This window comes from Pelophylax lessonae (genome assembly GCF_965119305.1).
Source record: "Pelophylax lessonae genome assembly, chromosome: 1".
Classification (NCBI taxonomy): domain Eukaryota; kingdom Metazoa; phylum Chordata; class Amphibia; order Anura; family Ranidae; genus Pelophylax; species Pelophylax lessonae.
The window spans coordinates 514,149,120-514,174,789 of record NC_138768.1 but is presented as its reverse complement, the minus strand read 5'-3'; the positions used below and the strand labels follow the sequence as shown (position 1 = coordinate 514,174,789).

The window sequence follows — 25,670 nt, the reverse complement described above, 5'->3', positions numbered from 1 at the left end:
GTATTTGTGATGCATATAATGTATTTTTTAAAATATTTTAATAAGTGAAAATGTAGATTTAGCAATGTTTTTTAATACGCCAAGCTGTTTGCAACAGCCAGGCATTGCGTCTTCACAACCTTCAAGGCTAAAGGTTTAAAAAATGTAAAACTGTGCATCAGTTTTTTTCTCTCTTACTAAACACTGTATTATCATTTTTTTTTAAATACAATTAATTAGGTTAGTGAAAATACAGCTTTAAGTTTATTACATTTTTTAGTTTCCCAACTCTATTTATGATTCTTAAAATCTACTCAACATGCACAATACTTAATAACATTTTTGATGGTGTTGTTCAAAACAAGAATGCTTTACCACATGAATCCTAAATACTAAATCTTCTTCTGTCCTAATACTTGACCCCAGTCATAAATTGATTTTTAGCAGTCCAGCATTATTGTTTTAGCTGGCTTAGTGGTAAGCCTGCAAAATTTTATATCTATTCGACACCAGGATAGGGTGTGAGTTGCGTGTTTTATATGGTTCTTGAATAGTGTTACACTTTTCTCTGACTTGTGTTTTAATGATGTTTCAATGTTTTAACTATATTTGATTCATGGTTCTGTTTTAAAGTATTTTACAAACTGTGCTTAAATGTGTTTGATGTATTGCTTGTATTGGGTTCTACATCCAATTCTTCTTGCTGATATTTTTTATAATATGGCCTTAACATTGGTCTGTGATGGTCCCATTATATATCCTGAGAGTTTTCCCTAGCAGACTGTTAGTTTTCCAGGTGAGTTAGGCTCAAGATGTGTTTTCGAATATTTCCAAAGATGTGCTGGGTCCTGGTTTTTTAAATTATTAAGTCATTTGTCTGGGATGGAGCCATTATCCATAAACCTCATTTTGTTTCAGTTAAGGCTGTTTTACAGACCCTGCTTTCTTGTATCATGTTGCCAAAACTCTTGGATTCCACATATGAATGTCACATGAAGATTAAGTCTCCCACACTTGGAAAACAGCAATTTCTATCACTAAACTGTCACATTTTCTGTGTAGTGTGGGTGAGGCACTCAGCTCCTGGAATGCTGGGCTTTTAGTTTAAACCAGCTCTGTTCACTTACACACAAAACAGATGTGATTGGCTGGTCAAGACAACCCACTTGGCAAGAGCCATTCAATAGCCCTTGTATTTAGTAGGAATGGAAGATGCCATAAGCACGTAATTACAGGCAGGTAATGTAATCTCATAGATGAGGCACACCTTTCAGTTCACTACCTTTAATTAGCAAAATTCACAGTATCCTAAAGTAAATTACTTTAAGTCTTCAACTTTTATATCATTTTCATATTGAACTTTCTAGCTCCACCTTGACCAGCAGCAGAGGCAGGCCCATCAACTTTACGGAATGAATACTCCACCGAGAAGTTGTTTTTGTGTTGTCCTCTTCCTCTGCTCCATACAAAGAGAAGAAGGAAGCAAAAAAGTACAACCCCCAAGAAGGTAATGCATCCCATGGCTGTTGACACTAAAATTGTTTTCAGGTCCAGAGTAAATTTCAAAAATACATGGGTGTCATTGTGAGAGGTATCATTATATTCTGATAAATACAGTGTTCTGTTGGAAAATGGAGAGTTGTCACCTTTTACAGTCAAAGTTGCAAAGTAAGTATCATTTCCTCCAGCATTAGTTGCAATACAAATATATGTCCCACTATCTTGCACTTGAGCATATCTTATCTCCAAGGTACCTTCTGGCAGGACAGTAGATCTTCCTACACTCCTGCTTGTAATCATTCTTCTCTGTGGTGAGACCCAGACAATGAGCGGAACAGGTTCTCCATCTGCCTTACAGTGGAACGATACTGCCTGCCCTTCATGGGCTGTAATGTGTTGCAGTTTTCGGTCCCTTATTTTGGGTTTTTGGCATGTGAAATATTCAAAAAGTATTGAATCTGGAAAATCGCACAAAGCATTGCCTTGAATCTCAACAGGAGAAGCACAGACAGGTTGGTGACCATCAAAATTTAGGGTTTTTCTTCGCTGCAAGATCCACAGTAGTCGGCAGTCACAAGCAAGTGGATTGGCATCCACTCTCAGTGTTTCTAGAGTATTCACTGATAGAAAAGTGTTTTCCTCCAAAGTTGATAGGAGATTATTGGAGACATTCAGTAGTCGGATCTGTCTCAGGCCATAAAAGGCTTGGGATTCTACCATAGTGAGAGAAGCTCCTACTATGTGAAGCTCTCTGAGCCTGATTAAGTCACGGAAGGAACCCCGCTGGATGATCCTAATAGGATTGTAAGAAAGATTTAGGTATTCCAGGTAAGTAAGACTTTTTAGAGCAGCTGCTGGTACTGATGTAAGATTGGTATAAGTGATTGAAAGAGAGGTAAGATTAAGTCCTTGAAAAGCTGTTGTGCAAACATCCTCTAGAAAAGGCCAGCAATCAATTTCTAGTTGCTTGAGGCTGGAAAGTTTCTGAAAGTTTTGTTCTTCTAAATTGCTGATGCCCAAGTGGCGAAGTTTAAGGACCTCAAGACCTTGCAGATAAGACAGTGAGTCGGCAGATATAGAAGTTAAGTTGCATTTTTCAATTGTCAGCTGTTCTAGTCCTACCAGTCCAGAAAAGGTTTTCTGTGAAATATACAACAGTTCATTGTCTCCAACTTCAAGACTTTTCAAATTTCGCAGATCCTGGAACATGAAGTCCAACAAAATGACAATTTTATTTTCACTAATATCCAACAAAGTCAGATTGCTAAGTTTGTTAAATACCCCAGCTGAAATAAGTTTCAGCTGATTACCCTTCAGTTTCAAGGTTTGTAGGTAGAAGAGGTTGGCAAATGCCCCGGGCTCAATAACTGATATAATATTTTCACTAAGGTCCACATCTTCCAGTTGGGGAAAGGATGAAAATTCACCAGGATTCAGGCAACGAATACGGTTCTTACTAAGGTCCAAAAGCTTTGTTTCAGAGGGAATGCCATCAGGAATTGCTGAGAGGCGCTTACGGTGACAGATAACTGATCGGATTTGTGGTGTGCATTCACAACGGGCTGGACAACCCAATGCATTTTCTTCTGAACACAGTAGGAGAAGGTGGAATACTAGGATGGAGGGCCAACATGATGCCATCTTACTAGGCATCATACAATGAGAAGTGCTAACATTTTTGCAGACACCTAAGATCAGAAACAAAATGAAATTAGAACATTAAAATAACATTATTATATTATATTTATAAACTGCAACAAAATATCCCAGATATGAATCAATATAAATGGATAATGTATCCGAACAACAAGAAAGAGAAATGATTGGTCTACAAGGGGAGACTCTTGCATTTCACTAGTTATTTGTTCTCACATAACAAGGTACTGAAAAAGCAATACTTACTATTGAACAGTTTTAAAGGCCCAACTAGAGATGATTCTGTGTTGGGTTTGTTGATTTAAAAAAAATGCACAGCATATTACAATGTTCTGGGTTACAGTAATCAAACACAATGTTGTTTAATCTAATTTATTAAATTAGTACTGCATATATTAGAAAAACAGATATTTAATTTAAAGAAGCCAGTTTCCCCTTCTCAGGGCACATTTCTATAAATAAAATAGGAGGACATTTTATCAACAAAAGATAGACAGAACATACTGTAAATTGGAGTGTTTCATACAAGCCTATATAAACACATTACTCAGTTTACTCCTGTGGGCAAAAGGTTTACAAGAGTACAAAAGAAATACTGTACCTATAGTTCTTGGCTTACTTCTGGTTTGAGAAATGAGAAAGGGCATTCATTTAAAATATCATATGGAAAAGCACTTGCTGGCAATTCCCAGCTGTTAAAAAATGCTGCTGCTGTCAAAACAATTGACCTTCTGTCAAAGGTTCCATTCACACTAGTGTGATTTCAGATGCGGCTTCAGTCACATAGAATCGTATGGCAATTTTCTTGGTCAATGTTGTTTTGTCTTTAATTTTAAATCTTTGTACTAATAAACTGTGGGGTGTATATCCCCCCTTATTTTAGAATCTTTTGAACATCTGTATTCCTTGGGGCACCTTAAAAGTCTGTTTCTTGGTATTTTCAGTCTTTGGTCTATGATTCATTGGATGTGGTGCCCTCTCCCTATGTCCTGAGCATTCCATACCTTTCCATGCCATGTGTTTTGCTCTCTATAGGCTAGGTAATCCATGGGAGCTGCATGCTTTTGGACTCCAGCCAGGCTGTCTGCACTCCATGACTAAGGTAGGCCATACAGGGTTCTAATCTCGGATTCTCGGTGTGTGGGCAGGCTGAATGTACCAAGTTGATCGATGGATCAACTTGGGTACAACCAGCATGCCGGCTTTTACCTGTGATCATTGCTAGCAGCTTCTATAGCCCCTAGCAATAATCACAGTGTTCTAGCTGCCGGGAGAAGACAATGGCCCGGCAGGAGGAATGCCAGCATCAACACTGTCTGTGTTGATGGGGGAATCAGTTGCATTTCTTTGGGTTGCAGGAAAGAAATTAGCTCCAAGTATGGCCTGGCCTAACAGTGAAGGACTAAACACCAGGCCGCAGATCACATACCCAGCCACCTCTACCCCATCAGGTGTGATCTCTGAGCATCTGATGTTGGGAAACTGAGTGTGTCCAGAAGTTCAGGGGCTTGTGGGAAAAGGAGTTATAGAAGCCTTTGCTTGTATCTGAGCATGGTAAGTAAAGGGGCATATTCCTTAGAATATTCTAAGGAAGATTGATTCAAAAATATTTTTTGAAAAGCCCTGTACCCTATTGTACCCTATTGTTTCATCCCGTTAACATACCTATGTTGTGTTTGTTAAATTGACATTGAAGTTCCACACTCTTAAAAAATGTCTGTGAGTACAGGATAAATATATATACAGTTCTTTGCGAAAGTATTCGGCCCCCTTGAACTTTTCGACCTTTTGCCACATTTCAGGCTTCAAACAAAAAGATATAAAACTGTAATTTTTTGTGAAGAATCAACAACAAGTGGGACACAATCTTGAAGTGGAACAAAATTTATTGGATATTTCAAACTTTTTTAACAAAAAAAAAACTGAAAAATTGGGCGTGCAAAATTATTCAGCCCCCTTAAGTTAATACTTTGTAGCGCCACCTTTTGCTGCAATTACAGCTGTAAGTAACTTGGGGTATGTCTCTATCAGTTTCGCACATCGAGAGACTGAAATTTTTGCCCATTCCTCCTTGCAAAACAGCTCGAGCTCAGTGAGGTTGGATGGAGAGCGTTTGTGAACAGCAGTTTTCAGTTCTTTCCACAGATTCTCGATTGGATTCAGGTCTGGACTTTGACTTGGCCATTCTAACACCTGGATATTTTTATTTGTGAACCATTCCATTGTAGATTTTGCTTTATGTTTTGGATCATTGTCTTGTTGGAAGACAAATCTCCGTCCCAGTCTCAGGTCTTTTGCAGACTCCATCAGGTTTTCTTCCAGAATGGTCCTGTATTTGGCTCCATCCATCTTCCCATCAATTGTAACCATCTTCCCTGTCCCTGCTAAAGAAAAGCAGGCCCAAACCATGATGCTGCCACCACCATGTTTGACAGTGGGGATGGTGTGTTTAGGGTGATGAGCTGTGTTGCTTTTATGCAAAACATAACGTTTTGCATTGTTGCCAAAAAGTTCGATTTTGGTTTCATCTGACCAGAGCACCTTCTTCCACATGTTTGGTGTGTCTCCCAGGTGGCTTGTGGCAAACTTTAAGCGACACTTTTTATGGATATCTTTAAGAAATGGCTTTCTTCTTGCCACTCTTCCATAAAGGCCAGATTTGTGCAGTATACGACTGATTGTTGTCCTATGGACAGAGTCTCCCACCTCAGCTGTAGATCTATGCAGTTCATCCAGAGTGATCATGGGCCTCTTGGCTGCATCTCTGATCAGTCTTCTCCTTGTATGAGCTGAAATTTTAGAGGGACGACCAGGTCTTTGTAGATTTGCAGAGGTCTGATACTCCTAGGGAATGGGGGGGAGGGTACAGATGTAGAATTAGCCAGTGGAAAGCAAGTTTCAGAGGGCAGAAATGGGGGCATTAGCGGTAGGGTGTTCGGAGCCCCTATACCCAGGGTGGGTACGGGGAAAAATCAAGAGAGCAGCCTAAAAACATCAAAATTACGAGGCTTATATACCAATGCCAGAAGCCTGGCCAACAAGATGGGAGAGCTGGAGCTGCTGATGTTTGAGGAGGACTTAGATTTTGTGGGGATAACTGAGACTTGGTTTGACAGCTCTCATGACTGGATGGCGACCATTCAGGGGTATTCCCTTTATCGCAGAGATAGAGAGGGTAAAAAAGGGGGAGGGGTATGTTTGTATATTAAGAACAGTATACAGGTAAATATGAGGGATGATATTAATAATGGAGCTATGGACGAGGCAGAATCCCTATGGGTAGAGCTTCAAAGGAAAGGCACGGTGGGGAAGGTAATATTGGGCGTATGCTATAGGCCCCCAAACCAGAGGGAGGAGGGTGAGGCAGACCTCATGTTACAGATAGGATTGGCAGCAAGGATGGGAAATGTCATTATAATGGGGGACTTTAATTATCCAGATATAGACTGGGCAGAAGGAACCGCGCATTCAGCCAAGGCTCGGCAGTTCCTAAATGTTTTGCAGGACAATTTCATGGGTCAGATGGTGAATGCACCGACAAGAAACAATGCGGTACTTGACCTACTGATTACCAACAATACAGACCTGCTCACGGATATAGAAATACGGGACAACTTAGGGAACAGTGACCATAGGTCAATTGGTTTCAGTATTAATTACAGTAATAGGAAACACAAGGGTAATATAAGGACACTGAATTTCAAAAGAGCCAATTTCCCTAAACTGCGCTCACTGCTAGAAAATATCAAATGGGATAGAACCCTGAGAACAAAGAACACGGAGGAAAAATGGGAGTGCTTCAAGAGCATACTTAACAAGGGGGTGGGCCAGTGCATTCCACAGGGAAATAAATTTAAAAGAGCAAAACTAAACCCTGGGTGGCTAAACTCCAACATAAAAATGTATATTAGAGCTAAAGAAAAGGCCTTCAAAAAATACAAGACTGAGGGGTCATTGGCAGCATTTAAGCATTACAAAGAGTGCAATAAGAAATGTAAAGATGAAATCAGGGCGGCTAAAATAGAACACGAGAGACATATAGCGGAGGAGAGTAAAAAGAACCCCAAGAAATTCTTTAAGTATATAAACAGGAAGAAAGCAAGGCCAGAACACATTGGCCCCATAAAAGATGATAAAGGAAAAATGGCCACTGAGGACAGAGAAAAGGCGGAAGTGTTAAATAATTTCTTTTCTTCAGTCTTCACAAAGGAATCGGGGGGCTACATGAACCCCGCTTGTAAGGCCGAACTAAATAATACACCTCAGGAAGTGCCGCCATGGCTAACAGAGGATAGACTTAGAGCTAAACTAGAGAAACTTAACATAAATAAATCCCCGGGACCGGATGGCTTGCACCCAAGGGTTCTAAATGAGCTCAGTCAGGTGATTGCCAGACCATTATTCTTGATCTTTAAGGATAGTTTACAGACAGGTATGGTGCCAGCTGATTGGAAAAAAGCCAACGTGGTACCAATATTTAAGAAGGGGCCGAGATATATCCCGGGTAACTATAGGCCGGTCAGCCTAACATCTGTAGTCTGCAAAATTTTGGAGGGGATGATAAGGGACCACATACAAGACTTTAGTAATGAAAACGGTATTATAAGTAGTAATCAGCATGGATTCATGAAAAATCGTTCATGCCAAACCAATCTATTAACCTTCTACGATGAAGTGAGCTGCCACTTAGATAAAGGTAAGCCTGTGGATGTGGTGTATCTGGACTTTGCAAAGGCCTTTGACACCGTTCCCCACAAACGCTTACTGTACAAACTAAGGAAGATAGGTATGGACCATAAGGTGAGTACCTGGATAGAGAACTGGCTCCAGGGGAGAGTACAGAGGGTGGTGATTAATGGGGAGTACTCGGATTGGGCGGGTGTGGAAAGTGGGGTCCCCCAGGGTTCTGTCCTGGGACCAATCCTGTTTAATTTATTCATAAATGATCTAGAGGAGGGGATATCTAGTACAATCTCAGTATTTGCAGATGATACTAAATTAGGCATGCCAATATCTTCTATGCAGGATGTGGAAATCTTGCAAGCAGACCTGAACAAAATAACGGGGTGGGCAACTACATGGCAGATGAGATTTAATGTAGAAAAATGTAAAGTAATGCACTTGGGGGCCAGAAACCAGAAAGCAAGCTACTCACTAGGGGGGGAACCTCTGGGTGAGTCTAGGATGGAAAGGGACCTGGGGGTACTGGTAGACAACAGGCTTGGAAGTGGCATGCAATGCCAAGCCGCTGCAAGCAAAGCCAACAGAATACTGGGTTGTATAAAAAAGGGGATTCACTCCAGAAATAAAGAGATTATTCTTCCACTCTACAAGACTCTGGTCCGGCCACATCTGGAGTATGCTGTCCAGTTCTGGGCACCGGTCCTCAGGAAGGATGTGCTGGAACTGGAGAAAGTCCAGAGAAGGGCAACAAAAATAATTAGGGGAATGGAGGACATCGGCTATGAGGAAAGACTACAAGCACTGAACCTATTCTCTCTGGAGAAGAGACGCTTGAGGGGGGATATGATATCAATGTACAAATACTGTACTGGCGACCCGAGCATAAGGAACAAACTATTTAGAGTAAGGGAATACAATAAGACACGTGGCCACTCACTAAAACTAGAGGAAAGGCGGTTTAACCTTAAAGTGCGTAAAGGGTTCTTCACTGTAAGAGCGGTAAGGATGTGGAATTCTCTTCCGCAAGCAGTCGTATCAGCGGGGAGCATTGATAGTTTCAAAAAACTATTGGATGGACACCTTAAAGACCACAACATACAGGGGTATACAATGTACGGTTAAAAGCAAACACACACACATAGGTTGAACTGGATGGACTTGTGTCTTTTTTCAGCCTCACTAACTATGTAACTATGTAACTATGTAACTCCTTCCATTTCAATATTATCGCTTGCACAGTGCTCCTTGGGATGTTTAAAGCTTGGAAAATCTTTTTGTATCCAAATCCGGCTTTAAACTTCTCCACAACAGTATCTCGGACCTGCCTGGTGTGTTCCTTGTTCTTCATGATGCTCTCTGCGCTTTAAACGGACCTCTGAGACTATCACAGTGCAGGTGCATTTATACGGAGACTTGATTACACACAGGTGGATTCTATTTATCATCATTAGTCATTTAGGTCAACATTGGATCATTCAGAGATCCTCACTGAACTTTTGGAGAGAGTTTGCTGCACTGAAAGTAAAGGGGCTGAATAATTTTGCACGCCCAATTTTTCAGTTTTTTATTTGTTAACAAAGTTTGAAATATCCAATAAATTTCGTTCCACTTCATGATTGTGTCCCACTTGTTGTTGATTCTTCACAAAAAATTACAGTTTTATATCTTTATGTTTGAAGCCTGAAATGTGGCAAAAGGTTGCAAAGTTCAAGAGGGCCGAATACTTTCGCAAGGCACTGTATATATATATATATATATATATATATATATATATATATACATATATATATATATATATATATATATATATATATATATATATATATAATACAAGCTGTCAGACAATGCAACAGATAGGGAGCCATGGGGTCAATTCACTAAAGGGTACTGCATGTGATATGAAGGTCACGTGACCCATTTTTGGGAACTATCACATGAGATATTAAAAAAGTCAATTCATCAAAGTAAAATTTTAAATGTGAGGTAAATACCACACATTTGTTAAAAATGTGGGATAAACACCCAGAAAAAAAAGAAGGTAAATCATTAAAGTCAATTCACTAAATAACACACACACATTCGTTATCTATCACCTGCCAGCAGGCAATTGATATTTTAGCAAAGAACAAAATAACAATGAGGGGAACTCTGCACTGGCCAGTAAATAAAAGTATACAATTTATCAGTGTGGAAATGTTCTGCTCTGAGCTCAGGACTGAAAATTAATTATAACAATTCACCAGAAGGAGATTGTTCTGTGAATGAAAGCGTGCTAGAATGTTTTATCTTAAAAATTCATGCAGTATTTATCTATTAGTAAATTGACCCCTATATGTGAAAAGTTATTAGATACATTCATAAATGCAGTTGGAAGATGACAGATGGGGGGGTTATTTACTAAAGCTGGAGAGTACAAAATCTGGTGCAATTCTGCATAGAAACCAATCAGCTTCTAGGTTTTATTGCCAAAGTTTAATTGAACAAGTTGAACTTAAAAGCTGATTGGCTGCCATGCACAGCTGCACCAGATTCTGAGTGCTCCCGTTTAAGTAAATCTCCTCCATGATGTCTAGCCAAATATACAGATGGCAGTATAATACTCACTTTGTACAGCTATCTAACTAAAACATACATATCCAGAAATTATATTTAGGGACTTTAAAAAGCTTAAAAAGCTCATTCCAAGGTGAATTTACACACAGCTGTGTATAGAATGAAAAAATAGGTTTGAGACGAAATTCCAAAAGTAAAAAAATTGCCTTTGAAGTGTCATAAAGTAGTAAGCATCCCATAGTTAGGTAATTCAGATTAACTGTATCCATATGTAATTTTAACAAACTTACTCTCTAACTATATCTTGGTAATGATCCCACTAACAGAATAGGCATTGAGACGCAGGGAAGGCAAGGCAGGAACTTTTATGGTTCATTCAATTATTTGTGGAAACTTGAGACTGAAATATTGAGCTCTGAGCTAAAGCTTTAGCAAACATTTCTGGCACTTATTGGCTACCACAGTCAAATAATAAATAGTAAAATTTTACTAAGAATAATTTGTTAATTAATTTAATAAGTTACAATTATTTTCATAAATAAGTTATTTATTTATTTTATGATGATATTTTTTTTAAATCATTTATTTAATAAATAAATTATTAAATTAAAATAAATAAATAATACTATGAATTTATTTAATAATGACTTAAATAGATTAATTAATAAAAAGTAACATTCTAAGTATTTCACTTAAAAAGGGTAAGAAGTTACAGTGGGATTATTTAGTAAAACACAGTATTAAACAGATTTGTTTATCCTTAGCATTTGCTGTTAGCCTTAAAACATGTTGTGAGATCTGCGCCTATATTCCTTCATGATGCATTTTTGGTTTAGCAAGTACTCTATGGTTTGCAAACACACCTTCTAATAGAATACTAGAGAAGGGCAGAGAAATCAAAATTCCCCATATTTGAAGGCTTATATGCAAGCATGGCCATAAAAAAGGTATGGGGGTCTAGGTACTGCCCTGGGGGACATTTATCAATGCATTTTTTTTTTTCTAAAATGATCGTTTTTAAAGAAGCAGTGATTTTAATGATGCTTAAAGTGAAATAATAAAAATGAAAAACACTTTAAATATAGTGCCTGGGGGTCCACTTAGTTTGCCTGTTAAGTGGCACATCTTTGCCATGTATAGAACCTGCAGCAGCACAACTGACATTTATAAAGAAAAAAAATAAGTCAAATCACATTTAAATTGACTTGCAATTGCTGGCACCGGGCTATTTAAAATAAAAAAGTATAAAACGGTGTAAGGTTCCCCCAGTCTATACCTCCGGGTCTGGTATGGATTTTAGGGGAACCCCCCACGCCAAAATGTAAAAAAAAACAACGTGGGGTCTCCCCCAAAATCCATACCAGACCCTTATCCGAGCACACAGCCTGGCAGGCCAGAAAAGGAGGGATGAGCAAGCGTCCCCCCCAGACAAAAGCCCCCCCAACCATACTAGGCCATCTACCCTCAACATGGGGGGGGTTGGGTGTAGATGAAGATTCATCGCACACTGCCGCTGCCGGACCCAAAAAAAAAAAAATGTTCCGCCGTCAATGAAGGCTGACTGCCTACTGCAAACTCCACCATTTGACAGTTCTTGTCTAGGTAAGGGGTGAGCCACCCGTGCAATATCACCTGTTGACCCTGCCCCCTCGTGACATCACCGACTTCGGTGAAGTCACAAGGGGCATGGTCACCAGTTGGCTCCGTCCCTTACCTATATGAGAACTGTCAAACGGCGGAGCCTGCATTAGGTGGTCAGCCTTCAGTGACGGCAGAGCATTTTTTTTTATTTTTTTCAGGTCTGGCGTCAGATTTACACTGGGGAACATTGTTATTTTATTTAATAAAGAAATCGTCAAAATCCCTTCTACTGTTTTTCTTTATTTTTGGCACTTTTTTTTGGTGAATGGGTAGGGGTACAATGTACCCCATACTCATTCACATAGGGCAGGGGGCCGGGATCTGGTGGCCCCCTTGTTAAAAGGAGCTTCCAGATTCTAATAAGCCCTCTGCCCACAGACCCCCACAACCACAGCCCAGGGTTGAGCATCCACCCATGTTGAGGGCCTGGTATGTTTCAAGAGGGGGGGGGGGTCACTTGTCCCCCCCCCCTTTTTCCTGGCCTGCCAGCCTGCATGTTTGGATAAGGGTCTGGTTTGGGTTTTGTAATTGTTTTTTTTTTAAATTGCAACTTACCAATCATTATATGTGGTGGCTGCAATTGTTTTATTTTCTTTTGCCCCCCCCCCTCTGTTTTCACCTGGTGATTTGGCCAATAACCAGAGTTGTATAAAGGACTCGAAACCCATACTTGAGTAAAAGTACAAGTGCTCGATCAAAAAGTGACTTGAGTAGAAGTGGAAGTGCTCGATCAAAAAGTGACTTGAGTAGAAGTACTAAAGTATTCAACATTTTTTGTACTTAAGTATTGCAAGTAGTTTTTTAAAAAACTTTGCTACTCAAGTACTGAAAGTAAAAGTACCAGTAGTTTTGAAAAAAAATGCTACTCAAGTACTGAAAGTAAAAGTACAAGTACTGTGTTATGTAGTTATTAAAGAAAGAAGTCAAAAGTTTGAACATCATATTGTTTTTTATTATTTCAAATGCAGCTTTTATTTATACATACAGTAGCTTTTATTTTCGTATGCGCTGATAATACACATGTTTTGAGCTTCATGAAACCTGCCATCTACTGTTCTGGCAGTGGTAATTTTTATAATTGTAAAGAGTAACTATGAAGCACAAAAAAAAAAAAAGTAGAAGTATTGAAATCATTGAAAAAAATGTAGTGAAGTAAAAGTAGAAGTAGGAGAAAAAAATTATACTCCAGGAAAGTACAGATACCGCCTTTCGGTACTTAAGTACAGTAGTGAAGTAGTTCTACTTAGTTACTATACATCTCTGCCAATAACACACCTACTGGATGAGAGAACCTCCACTCTGGATGCATGAGAACAGGGGGCATCTTTGGACAGCAGCATTATCAGTCTGGGGGAGGGAGGTGTTAACTATATTAGCAGATTTAAATACACTAAAAAAAATTAAAGTCAAACTCACACTTTATAATCAGTTACAGCAAACAGTTTTTCATTTTGGCATAAAGGTTTTACATGAATAAATAAAAGCTGATCCTTGTAAGAACCCCTGCCAGTGTTAAGTGGTTTGTTTCATCCATGTAAACTGATACATTCTACTGGAGAGTGTGTGCTTTTGAAAAACAACAGACTTACAAGCTAGATCACCAGATGAAAATAGAGGAAAGAAAGCCTAAATAAAAAAAATAAAATTAATTCAGCCATCACATCTGAGAACTGGCAAGTTACAATATAATAAATGTTGGCTTTTGGGTTTAATACTGCTTTATTAAAATATATGCTCAATTTTAGCATCAATATACAGTGGGCAGTGATCTCCATTGTAAGGCTAAACTGTAAATGAATAAAAGGTAAAATTAAAACAGCAGTGAAGTAAAAATTGTGTTAAAGTAAGCTCTACATGTTATGACAGGCAAAATATGAGAAGAAAGCCACAAACCAATGCAGGGATTTCAGCAGAGGATGTAATACTGTATACACAGCGGTGGCATGCCTGGATCTGCTTTGTGTACAGCCAGCTGATGCATTTTTGGCCATAAATTATATTGTCACTGTTTTTTTTTTTTTTTTTTTTTATCAGTTTAAGTATTGTTATAGGCATTACTAAGCGAAAAAAAAAAAAATGTATTTTCCTAGATGTGGTGGCTGCATCCCTTTCCTTTTTTCCTTCATTTTAACCTGCTGATCCTGCCAGTAAGTCTGATATATTTTTCCTTACTTTAACAGACCCAATTGTCCAGGAAAAGTGGTAGTTAGAGGTTTGAGACAAACCATTTGCCACTGACAGGTGCTTATAATGGTCAACTTTAATTCATTTGTGTAAAAACCTTGATCACAAAAGGAAAAAAGAATGTTGCTCTAACTGTCTAAAAAGAGTCTTAGCTAGAGTCCAACTTTATTTCTTAATCAAGTCCATCTATATCTGCTAATCTAACACTCCCCTGACTGACAATGTAGCTGTCCATAGGTGTCTCCATTGCTCCTCCAGTGGAGTGGAGACACCCTAAGACAGGAAGAGTTTTACTGGCTGGGGCATCAGGTCAAAATAAAAGAAATAAAAAAAAAAAATGAATACAGCCACCACATCTAGGTATTAATAAGCTCCCTTATCAGTCCCTGTCATTGCCAGTCCCCTGGCTTTCCTATTTTAAACTGACCACACTAAGCAGGAGAGCACACCATGATCAGTTCTCTAGCTATGCTGGGAACTCAGTGTGCTCTACTCCAATTATCAGACTTGTCCTGACATGTCCCTGCTGCACAGCTATTCACTGGCAAGCTCAGTGTACTGCTGCTTCTCCTCTCCCAGCTCTTATGCAGCTGAGAACATAGGGAATGTGAATACCTATTTAAAAAAGAGGAAAAAAGGTATTTATAATGTTTTTTTTTTTATTTTTATATATGCACCAAATTGTTTTGCCTTTCATTTCTATTTTAAAATGAATGCATTGTTTTACAAGGTGAATTTAGCATTTGTAGGACAGCCACAATCATTATCTTTCACCATGGTACACTATGTGCACTTTTGGATTTTTATGATTATTTATACAGCATCCAGGTAAATAAAATCTTTACTTTTTCTGCTTATATTATACTGAAGGGGTCTATTTGTAAATGGTTTTACATTAGATTCACACAACAATTACCCGTGTCTTACACATTTTTTTACATTTCAATCTAATTAGAAAAATGTGAAAATATTAGGTAAAAACTGTGAACACATTTATAATTAGAAACTTTTGTTATTATTCCATTTAAAATAAATGTATGTATTTTTTTCAGTTTCATACTTACCTAGGTGGATACAGCATTGGTCGGATGCGGCATCTGTCCCCGGCGCCTCTAACACTGAGAACTGAGTGATCAAACTTTGCCGATTGCTCCGTTCTCACAGCTCCCTGAGCAGACAGCTGGTGGCTGTCAGTCACAGCTCTCTGCTCTGCCCTCCCTCCTGTGCTCACTGGAGCGCTGGGCTGTGGAGGGGGGCGGGAGCGGCCAGCTCAGATTCTCAGAGGCTTGTTAAGAGTCTGAGCTGGATGCCAGTCCAGGCATGTGTGCGGATCCCGACTCCATTGTCGCAATCTGGTCCTGCTCTGTGACATCAGCCGACAGCCGGCTTCAGCTTGATGTCTGAAGAAAATGAGTCACAGAAGTGCAGAACAAACTGCACTCCTGTGATCCATAGAAGTACAGCCAAACAAGCTTTTGGTTGTACTTCTCCTTTAATGATTGGTATTGGAAATAATTTTGAGGTGGGAGGGGGGGGGGGTGGCAGTAAAAAAATAATCCCTGTGTTAGATATGCTGGGTATGCCCCTGATGCAAAGTAATAATTTTCAGACAGTAGCAGAGCTTATTTTATGTGTTACAACTGTGCACATTACCAAAACATATAACCACATTTTGTACTGTTAAATCCACTCACTTCAATATATGTTTTTACCAGACAATTCTACATTCCTACCAGTGTTAATTTTGGTAGCAAATTTCAATTTTGTTTTAGTTAGTCTTTTGACGAAAATGCCATTTTAGTTTTAGTCGTATTTTAGTCATCTGAATTGTTTTAGTTTTAGTCATATTGGGGGGCGTGGCTTGGACATGGCGGCGTGAGGTCGCATGCCGCTGGTGCTCCTGCTCCCTTGCCTCCCTAATCGGCTATTTTACCTCCTACCTTCGCTGTCATGAGCGTCTACAAGAAACAGAAGACAAAATCTACCTCCAAGGTATCTTCTGTGACCCCCATACGAAGCTTCTTTCCTGACTCCTCAAGTTCCGCGCCGAGGGTCCTGCCCCTGAGCCCACGTGCTGAACTAGGGACTGTGGGCCTCTCTTCGCCTGACCGGAGTTCCCTCTCCCAGCCAGCTCCGCACACTATGGCTACCGCAAGCCCTCTCTCCTTCGCTCAGCCCTCTCCTGCAATCAACTGTGGGGCTGATCAGGACATCTGGGCTCTCCTCTGAGCGCTCCCCACCAAAGCCGACCTCGAGGCCATCGTGGCTCAGGTAACCGAGCAACATCGTTAGGACTTCCACAAGCTTGGCATGGAGGTAGCGCAGCTTGAAAGCCGCCTGTCGGGGGTGAATCGGCAGTGAGTGCCCTGCAAGAACGAGTTGCGCTACTTGAACAGACTCAGACCTCCCATAGTGAAGTCCTCACTGACCATCAACTTTGGATGGAGGACATGGAGAACCGGAGCCGCCGGAACAACCTGCGGCTCCGGGGTATCCCTGAAGCCACTGGCCATGAGGACCCATCGGAGACTGTTCGGGCTGTACTGTCCCGTGTGCTACCACCACATCCCTCGGTTGTCTATGAGTTCGACAGGGTCCACAGGGCCCTGGGTGCCCGTTCACCTGATCCTGCCAGACCCTGAGACGTTATTTGCTGTCTCCACAGATATACAGTTAAGGAGCACATTCTTCGAGAGGCTTGGACTAAAGGTCCAGTTGACTTTGACGCGCTACAGTGGCAATTTTCCCTGATATAGCCCGAGGGACCCTACAGAGCAGGGCCATGCTGAAGCCCCTACTGGAGAAGCTCCGGTCGCCAGACACCACATACCGCTGGGTATTCCCTCTACAACTGACCATCCGGAAGAATGGTGCTTTGTTTGTCCTCCACAAGCATGCCTACCTACCAGCCTTATTCACCTTCTTAGGCATCGACCCAGTGCTGCTCCCGGACTGGATTGCTAGGCTCCTGGAGCGTGATCCCCGCCACAACACCCGCGGCACCGCTCAGCCACTACCGTATCGTCAACGCAGGATGGGACGGAACTCGGGGTTCCGATCCCGAGGCCCAGCGGTTGCGGCCCCTGAGACTTGATTGATGACTGGTCCCGGTTCGTGAGTATGGCCCCCCCTGGATTTTAGTTTTAGTCATATTTTAGTCGACTAAAATCTCCAGTACATTTCAGTAGACTAAAATCTCATACATTTTAGTCAATTACAAATCAAATAAGTTTAGGTCAATTGTAAAGCATTATTTTAAAATTTCTCTAGAATTTCCAAACAAATTATATACTCCTGGAGTAAAAATCCAATAATATGTTATTATTTATTATATTAAGGTTTGAACATGCACTACAGACACAGATTTAGCCAATGTGATATGTAACGTCTTAATAAATAAAACCGAGTTTCACAGACAAACAAAAATATTGTCTTTTGACTAACAGAAGTGCAACTTTAATATACAAATAATATACAAATAACCAGAGTAAACTCTGTTGGCTGTAATGTCATTGCACATATTACCTGAATATATTACCAACATTAAATATTAAGAAAAAATATAAGAAAAGCCTTTTTCTTAATTTTTTCTCTTTCAACAGCTTAGTAGATGCCCCTTACTTATGCTTATGTGGTAGCGCAATACATGTTTAAACTTCAATGTGCTATTATTACAGGCTCTGGATGGAATTGTGTGGCCGATTTAGAAATGGCCAGCAGAGTGTTCATTTTGATGTGAATTTTTTATTTAGTTTTAGTAATAGTCATTTTAGTTTTAGTCGTATTTTAGTTAATTAAAATTGTGTTAATTTAGTCGATAAAAACATTTTTGTCTACCAAATTAACACTGATTCCTACTTATATTGCTTACTGCTGGAGTCAGTAAGAAAATGGAGTCACTCATAGAGATATACTCTCTATGAGCGGCACAGTGGTGTAGTGGTTAGCACTTTCACCTAGCAGCGCTGGTTCAAATCCCAACCACGACACTCCCTGCCTGGAGTTTACATGTTCTCCCTGTGCCTGTGTGGGTTTCCTCCGGGTACTCCGGTTTTCTCCCACACTCCAAAAGACATGCTGGTAGGTTATTTGGATCCTGTATAAAATTGGCCCTACTATGTATGAATGTGAGTTAGGGACCTTAGATTGTACGTTCCTTGAGGGCAGAGACTGATGTGAATGTGTAATGTATATGTGAAGCACTGCGTAAATTGACAGTGCTATATAAGTACCTGAAATAATAATATACTGGAAATAGAAGCTATATCTCCCTAGCTGAGCAACAGAAGCTGGTATATGTTCATAGCAACCCAGACTACAAAATTAGAGAAAAATCTAAATTTGGATGACAATGGGCTCCCAAGTGTTCAATAAATTGGTTGTTTGTGAAACTGCAACTTCAGCACAGCAGATCAGAAAATATGGGTGTGATAGAGATATTTGTTTGCTAGTGTGTGATATTTGTTGACACTCTGTGACCGGCTGTGATTGACACGTGGTAAAAAGCCAATTTCATTGGCTCTTTACCTAGATCGGGGATGGGCTCTGTCCCAGGGACGAGCCTTGTCCCCGATTGCTGCGCTGTGCGCTGTTTACTTCCACCCTGGACCATAAGTGACGTCCCTCTGGTTTTCCAAAGTCATTGAGGCAATCAAAGATGATCTATTCTTTGATTGTCACTGGAACCAGCCAATGGCACCGTCGGATCGTTTCACAAGCGAAGCGCTGGAATCAGTAAATTCAAAAAACACTGGCGTGTGGTGGGAGGGCACGCCCCCACCCGCCACTTCTGAAAGCGTTCCAGCAGCTCATGAGTGGCTCGGAAAGCTTTCAGGAGAAAGCCAACTGCCGGCTGAAAAAAAAAAATAAATAAATAAAGGAGTAATGGCTGATAACTTCAGCCATAATCCCGGTAAACCACTTGAAAGCTGTATTGTGTATGTATATATATATATATATATATATATATATATATATGTATGTATTTTGGTCTTGAAGTGATTAATAGCTGGGTTTGCCCAGCCCGGAGTGAAACAAACCAACTAGTAGATTGCTACTGCAACCTAATGGTAGACATTGGACTGCGCACAGTAATCCAGACTTCAGATACCAGTTAATGAGCCAAAATTTTCTCAAAGTAGATGCCACCTCATTCTCACAATAAGTTGCCTCACCACCTGAGGGCTATTTCCGATATAATGCAGCTACATTTCCCTATGTAGTATACAACTGCTGTTTTCAAGTATGCCAAAGGCACAATTGAGCGTCTTTCATGCCAAGCACAAATAATATAGAATTGTTTTATTATGCTTTTGCTAACTAAGTTCTTGCTGTCTAGAGTCCATAAAATTATTACTAATAAGAAAAGACTCATCTGCCACAAAGGCACAGGGCATTGCAGGCTTGGTAATTTTGGGCAGAGGGAGACCTTCTGGCATGTCAAGATATTCTTCACAAAGATTTTGCTCAATAAACAGTGCTTAAAGACAGCCCAGAGTACAGTGCTTGCCTTGTTAATATAAATGACCCAACAGTTAGTATCTACATTTGAGCATCAACAGAAAGGAAAAATATTTTTTCAACGTTTTTGCTGCCACTGCTGAGGGCATAACGAAACATGCTTATGGCTGCCAGAGATAAGGATCTTGCATCTCTGCTAGAAGCACTGCAGAGCCTCCTCCTATCTGACCTTGTTGGAAATAAGCTTAACCATGTTTTGAGCAGTCTACAGAGAATCTGGCTCTTCTTCAATGCAATCAGGCAAACTGTGGATTTTCTAACTCTAAATATGAAATGTCAAGGGGGAATTTACAGTTGCCAAAAACCTGTGCAAGCCATAAGAGCTCAATGGAGAACTATGAAGGATAACGTCAATAGCAAATGATGTTAATAAAACTCCGGTAGAATTGAAGCAGGAGAGATTTCACATTAGGTCTAATGCTGCCTCTTGGGCATATCATGGAAATTAGGAAGTGTTTTTATGTATGTATATTTGCATAATAGCCTACATATTTGTTAAAAAATAGACATCACTGGGAGTAACTGGGATTATGGACAAGGGGCAGCACCAATAACACAGACTTTCTCTTTGAGGAATAAAAATTCTGATGTCCAGCAGGTATTAATAGTTAAAAAAGGGGAAAAAACATAAGGTAATCTTATTTATATTGCTATCTTAAAGTATTGATGAAGATGTAAATGATTTGGTTCCCTGGCAGGCAGTTTCTACACCCCAGAGGATCTCCATGGTCTCCTTGGCTTGCACCGTAATGTAACAAAAATGGAAATGTATACATATTTACTCTTAATAAATGCACAATAATTACTTGTGGCAATGAATTTAAAGTGGTATTAAAAGAGCAAAAATGAATTAAATAGCTGTTGATTTGTGGTGCTCAGATGCAGTGTGGTTCTATTTTGATATAAATGATGACATCTGGTTTCAAGCCTTTCACTTAATGATGTACTCCTAGATTGTAAGCTCTACAGGAGGGCCCTCTGATTCCTCCTGTATTGAATTGTGTTGTAACTGTACTGTCTGCCCTCATGTTGTAAAGCGTTGCGCAAACTGTTGGCGCTATATAAATCCTCTAAAAAAGAATACATTTTTGTGAGGAAAATATTTTCGAACAAGTTCCTTGGAAAATGATGCCAGCTAACTTGTCAAAGCTAAACAAAGAACAAAAAGACAAAGCTATGTGGTAGAACATACAGTAAATAAAAAGGAGAATAAAATACATAATGACGACGTCTCATACGACAAAATGTACGTTGGGTGGAGGAAATAGCAGTGGCGTCAGCATGTCTGCCAGGGCCCCAGACGCTGTGTATACTGGATGCCTGTATTTTTACTGTCCTTGTGAGTATAAGTCTTTTATATTAAACTGTTTTTATATTGGACATTGCATAATGAAGTTTTGCCTTCCCTCTTTTTGAGTGTTCCATGCTCCATTTGCACTTGTGAGATCACCTTTGGGTCATATTACTGTGGAGATGAGGGGCATGTATTCAAGTGGTCGATTATCACACTGATTTGCCTGCTGAGAGACATTCTCTATGGAATATGGACTATATTACCAAAAGTATTGCGACACCTGCCTTTACACGCACATGAACTTTAACAGCATCCCAGTCTTAGCCTGTAGGGTTCAATATTGGGTTGGTCCACCCTTTGCAGCTATAACAGCTTCAACTCTTCTAGGAAGGCTGTCCACAAGGTTTAGGAGTGTGTCTATGGGAATGTTCCACCATTTTTCCAGAAGAGCATTTGTGAGGTAAGGCAATGATGTGGACAAAAAGGCCTGATTCGCAGTCTCCGCTCTAATTCATCCCAAAGGTGTTCTATCCATTTGAGGTCAGGACTCTGTGCAGGCCACTCAAGTTCCTCTACCCCAAACTTGCTCATCCATGTCTTTTTGGACCTTGCTTTATGCACTGGTGCACAGTGCTGTTGGAACAGGAAGGACCAACCCTAAACTATTCCAACAAAGTTGGGAGCATGGAATTGTCCAAAATGTCCTGGTATGCTGACGCCTTATAAGTTTCCTTCACTGGAACTAAGGGGCCAAGCCCACACCATAATCCCCCCTCCACCAAATGAATTGTACCAGTACACAAAGCAAGGTCCATAAAGACATGGATGAGAGGGTTTTGGGTGGAGGAAATTAACTGGCCTGCAGAGTCCTGACCTAAACCCGACAAAACACCTTTAAGATGAATTAGAGCGGAGACTGGGAGCCAGACCTTCTTGTTCACATCAGTGCCTGACCTCACAAATGCACTTTTGGAAGAATGGTCAAACATTCCCTTAGACACACTCCTAAACCTTGTGGACAGCCTTCCCAGAAGAGTTGAAGCTGTTATAGCTGCAAAGGATGGGCCAACTCAATATTGAACTTTATAGACTAAGATTGGGGTGCCATTAAAGTGCATGTGCGTGTAAAGGCAGGCGTCCCAATACTTTTGGTAATATAGTGTATGTCCATTAAGGCGTTTTTGACCTGCAAGGGTCATAGCTTTCCGGTAAGGAGCTAATTCTCACCTGTGGGAGTGGAGCACGTTTTTAGTCACACAGCACAGATGTCAATATGAATATATGAGTGGAACACTGCCTTTTTTACTAATTGGATATTGGGACTGATATTATCTTATTGTTTGCGGCACTTTGCACTGTATTCTGTGCATGACAGCATGGACTAATTGCTGGTTAACTACATGAACTCGTTTGATTTATTTACTTATTGGTTTTGAAGCACTTTTTGCTGCATTTTATGTTTACATGAATTACATCCTTTTAATGTATTTTGCAGTACACTTCATTGTGGTATGCACTTATTGTTATCACTAATTTGTAAATACAGTACAACACTTTTTTCTACAGCGTTTTTGTTAATATTAGTGTGTGCAGTATTGTGAGTGCAGCTGTCAACTATATTGAATATTAACATTTCCATCACTTAGCACAGAAATATTTTCTCAATAGACTATAACAACCCTCCAGTGGCACCTTTTTGGATCTACTGTGGGCATGTCCAGAAATCCAAAGTTAATAGAAATTAGTTCTAACATTATTTCATGATCTTATGGTGTCTCTTGTAGGCTTGAACCCATAGAACATGTCAACATAGACCAATACACTAAAGTTTTTCTACTTGAAGCTTTATATATTACCATTAAATAAATTGCTAGAACTTTGCTGCAAGCCTTGCTTCCTATAGTATGTGTACATAAAAGTGCACTATAAAATATTGCAAAAATACAAAAAAACATAATAAACAATAAAATTTATGAACACAGTTGATCACAAAAGTCCATAAATGTCCAAAGAGGAAAAAGAAAAAAAGGAAACTGTATTAGATGGATTCCAGTGACAAAGGATAGCATGTTCCATTGGAAAAAAGCACCACAAGTCCCAGCATGCGTAGGAAAGTCAGTCTTCCCAAATCCTTTGTGTTCAACACCAACACTGAGAAAAAAGAGTGGCTGCTTACCAGAATCAATTGGCTTCCAATTTAATGGAAAAGCCTATAGCGCTTTAGGGAGATGAACTTCTCAAATGAAGCAAGACCCCATATTTGTTATTTATTCTGGTGTGCTTCTGATCCGGATATCATTCGTATAGTGGAAACAAAGGATCATAGCGTAATACTGTTTATAAAAACTATTTTATTAAGTAAAAAAATCTGCACTCACATTTAAACTGTAAAAACAGGCATGTGAAGGATCCAAGCAAACGCTGCAGCATAAACTCTAACCGAGTAGCGAGAACAGCCGAAGAGCGCAGTGACGCCACATCTGGTCCCACCCAGCGCCTTTCATCATATGTTTGACATCGTCAGGGGCGTGGTTACCAGACATGCACCACGCTACTTATACACCCAGAACCCAGTAAGGGCGGAAGTGCATGTACCCATACTAGAAACACAGTAAGGGCAGAAGTAAAAATTCATATGTGTATGGAGCCGACCAGATAGAGTGGAATAATGTCCTAATCTCCATAAAGCAGATGTCCACATCTCATATAAAATTAAAGAAGAAAGGAGGGTTTTTTTTTTGGGACTTTACATGAGGTGTGTGACCAGTTAGTATACTGTATGTAATCATCATGTGTCTATACATATACATACAATGATATACAAGAAGGCATATATAAATAAATAAGTATTTATTGAATAATCTTGAATTCATTCGATGGGCCGTTGGGGGTATCAATGATCCCTCCATTGACAATTGCACTTTTTTCCATAGTCCTCATATATTCATCGGGTGTGCAGAGGTATTGCTCCCACTGTTCCTGGGTTAGACATTGTCCCGGAAGACCCTCCATCCCATATGGTGTATGGTGACAGATTGAGTCGACCTGTAAGTTACATTTGTGTAGGGCACTATTCATGGATATGACATTGATTTTATACATGGTTGTTAATACATATCTTTTATAGATGCATGGACTGCACCTGCTCCTGAGGAAGTGATTGTTCATGAAACGCGTAGAGTACATTAAGATGCAGTCTTTCCCGTTTCATTTCACGTTTGGATACTGTTTATATATTTACCTATGTCAATCGTGAATACTGTATATACCATTACAATTTCTACCTACCATCTCTATTGTTTTTTAATGCTTTGTGACACTGCTGTACTATTTGGGCATGTGGACCAATTTCTTTGACTCATGTATACCACATTTTTGATGAAGAATTATTTTTATTAATTATTTTTCTATCATGTGTTCGAAAGATTATTCAATAAATACTTGCCGTTTTTACTCATATACAGTATGCCTTCTTGTATAATGTATGTATATGTATAGACACATGATGTTTACATACAGTATACTAACTGGTCGCACACCTCATGTAAAGTCCCAAAAAACCCTCCTTTCTTCTCCAATATAGTGATGGAGGCACATCTACATGTTTGCCTCATATAAAGTCACAATTTTCCTTTTTTTACTCATAAAAAATAAAATAAAGATAAAATAAAAGGTAATACATATAAATAGTTAGACTACCTATATTATTGTAATGGCTGCAAACTATTAACTATGCACTCCAGCAATGCAACATCCCCAAGATCTCCATCCGGCCATTGACATTTTCTGTTGGCCGGTTTCCAGGTCTCGATCACCGGCCACTTTCATAGGCGGGGAGGATGTCAATCTGGTGCATGTGCAGAAGCTCAGTTAGAGCCAAATTGCTACAGTGAACTGCGCATGTGTGGCTCGCTGTACAAGGGTGGACAGGCAGGTAAGTAACTTTAATGCAGAACAGACTAAGCATGTCTTTTCTGCAATACAATTCCTGCCCGTTTTAAATTGTGGCCTAAAGTTTCACTTTAATAGGCTTATTCATGAACATAGAGGCAGCCCTGATAAATATCAAAAAAGCTGGGACAGTTGTCTGTCCTTTTCTTCTGCCTGTAACCTGTTATCATGACCTCATCATGTGCCGCCTTTGCAATTATAGCGAAGGGGGAGTCACTTGGGGATTCACCTACTTCCACTGCTGCAGTTTTAGGTGCTTACAAAGATTTCTTGTCTTTTCACATTGCATGCACACAGATCTGACGTTTGGCTGGTTTGATGTTGAATTTAATGGTTAGAAAACCATTTTCCTATCTGTTCCATTACTTTATACTTTTTTATATACTGGACGTGTACACTTGACACAGCAGTGAACTGCCTCGCATATTGACACTGACATGCCAGTTTTATTAGTCTTAGGGGTAGAATGTTATTTTCTTGTCCAATTCTGTATTATACAAACACATGTTATAATTCTGCTTGGGCTATTATCCCATAAGAACTGTATCTTGTCATTGTACTGCTGTACGTTTTTAATAAAGCTTTCCTCTGAAAGGGGGAAAATGAAAAAAAAAGTTGCAATTTCAAGTTAAAAATGTAATTGCTTTTAGTAAACCAACCCCCCCCCCCCCCCCCGTCTTATATTAGGACAGATTGGGAAAGACCCAGG

At 39.8% G+C, this 25,670-nt stretch overlaps 1 protein-coding gene across 1 annotated transcript in view; it reads right to left on the bottom strand.

Annotated features, from left to right (window-relative positions):
* Positions 1-207: 207 nt before the first annotated feature.
* The window catches only part of LINGO3 (leucine rich repeat and Ig domain containing 3), a 185,641-nt gene continuing 160,178 nt past the window's right edge, over positions 208-25,670 (bottom strand). Inside the window, exon 2 of the mRNA XM_082269442.1 lies at positions 208-3,167. Coding sequence (XP_082125568.1) covers positions 1,318-3,135 — 1,818 coding nt within the window. The 5' untranslated portion in view covers positions 3,136-3,167 and the 3' untranslated portion in view covers positions 208-1,317. The remainder of the gene's footprint in view (positions 3,168-25,670) is intronic.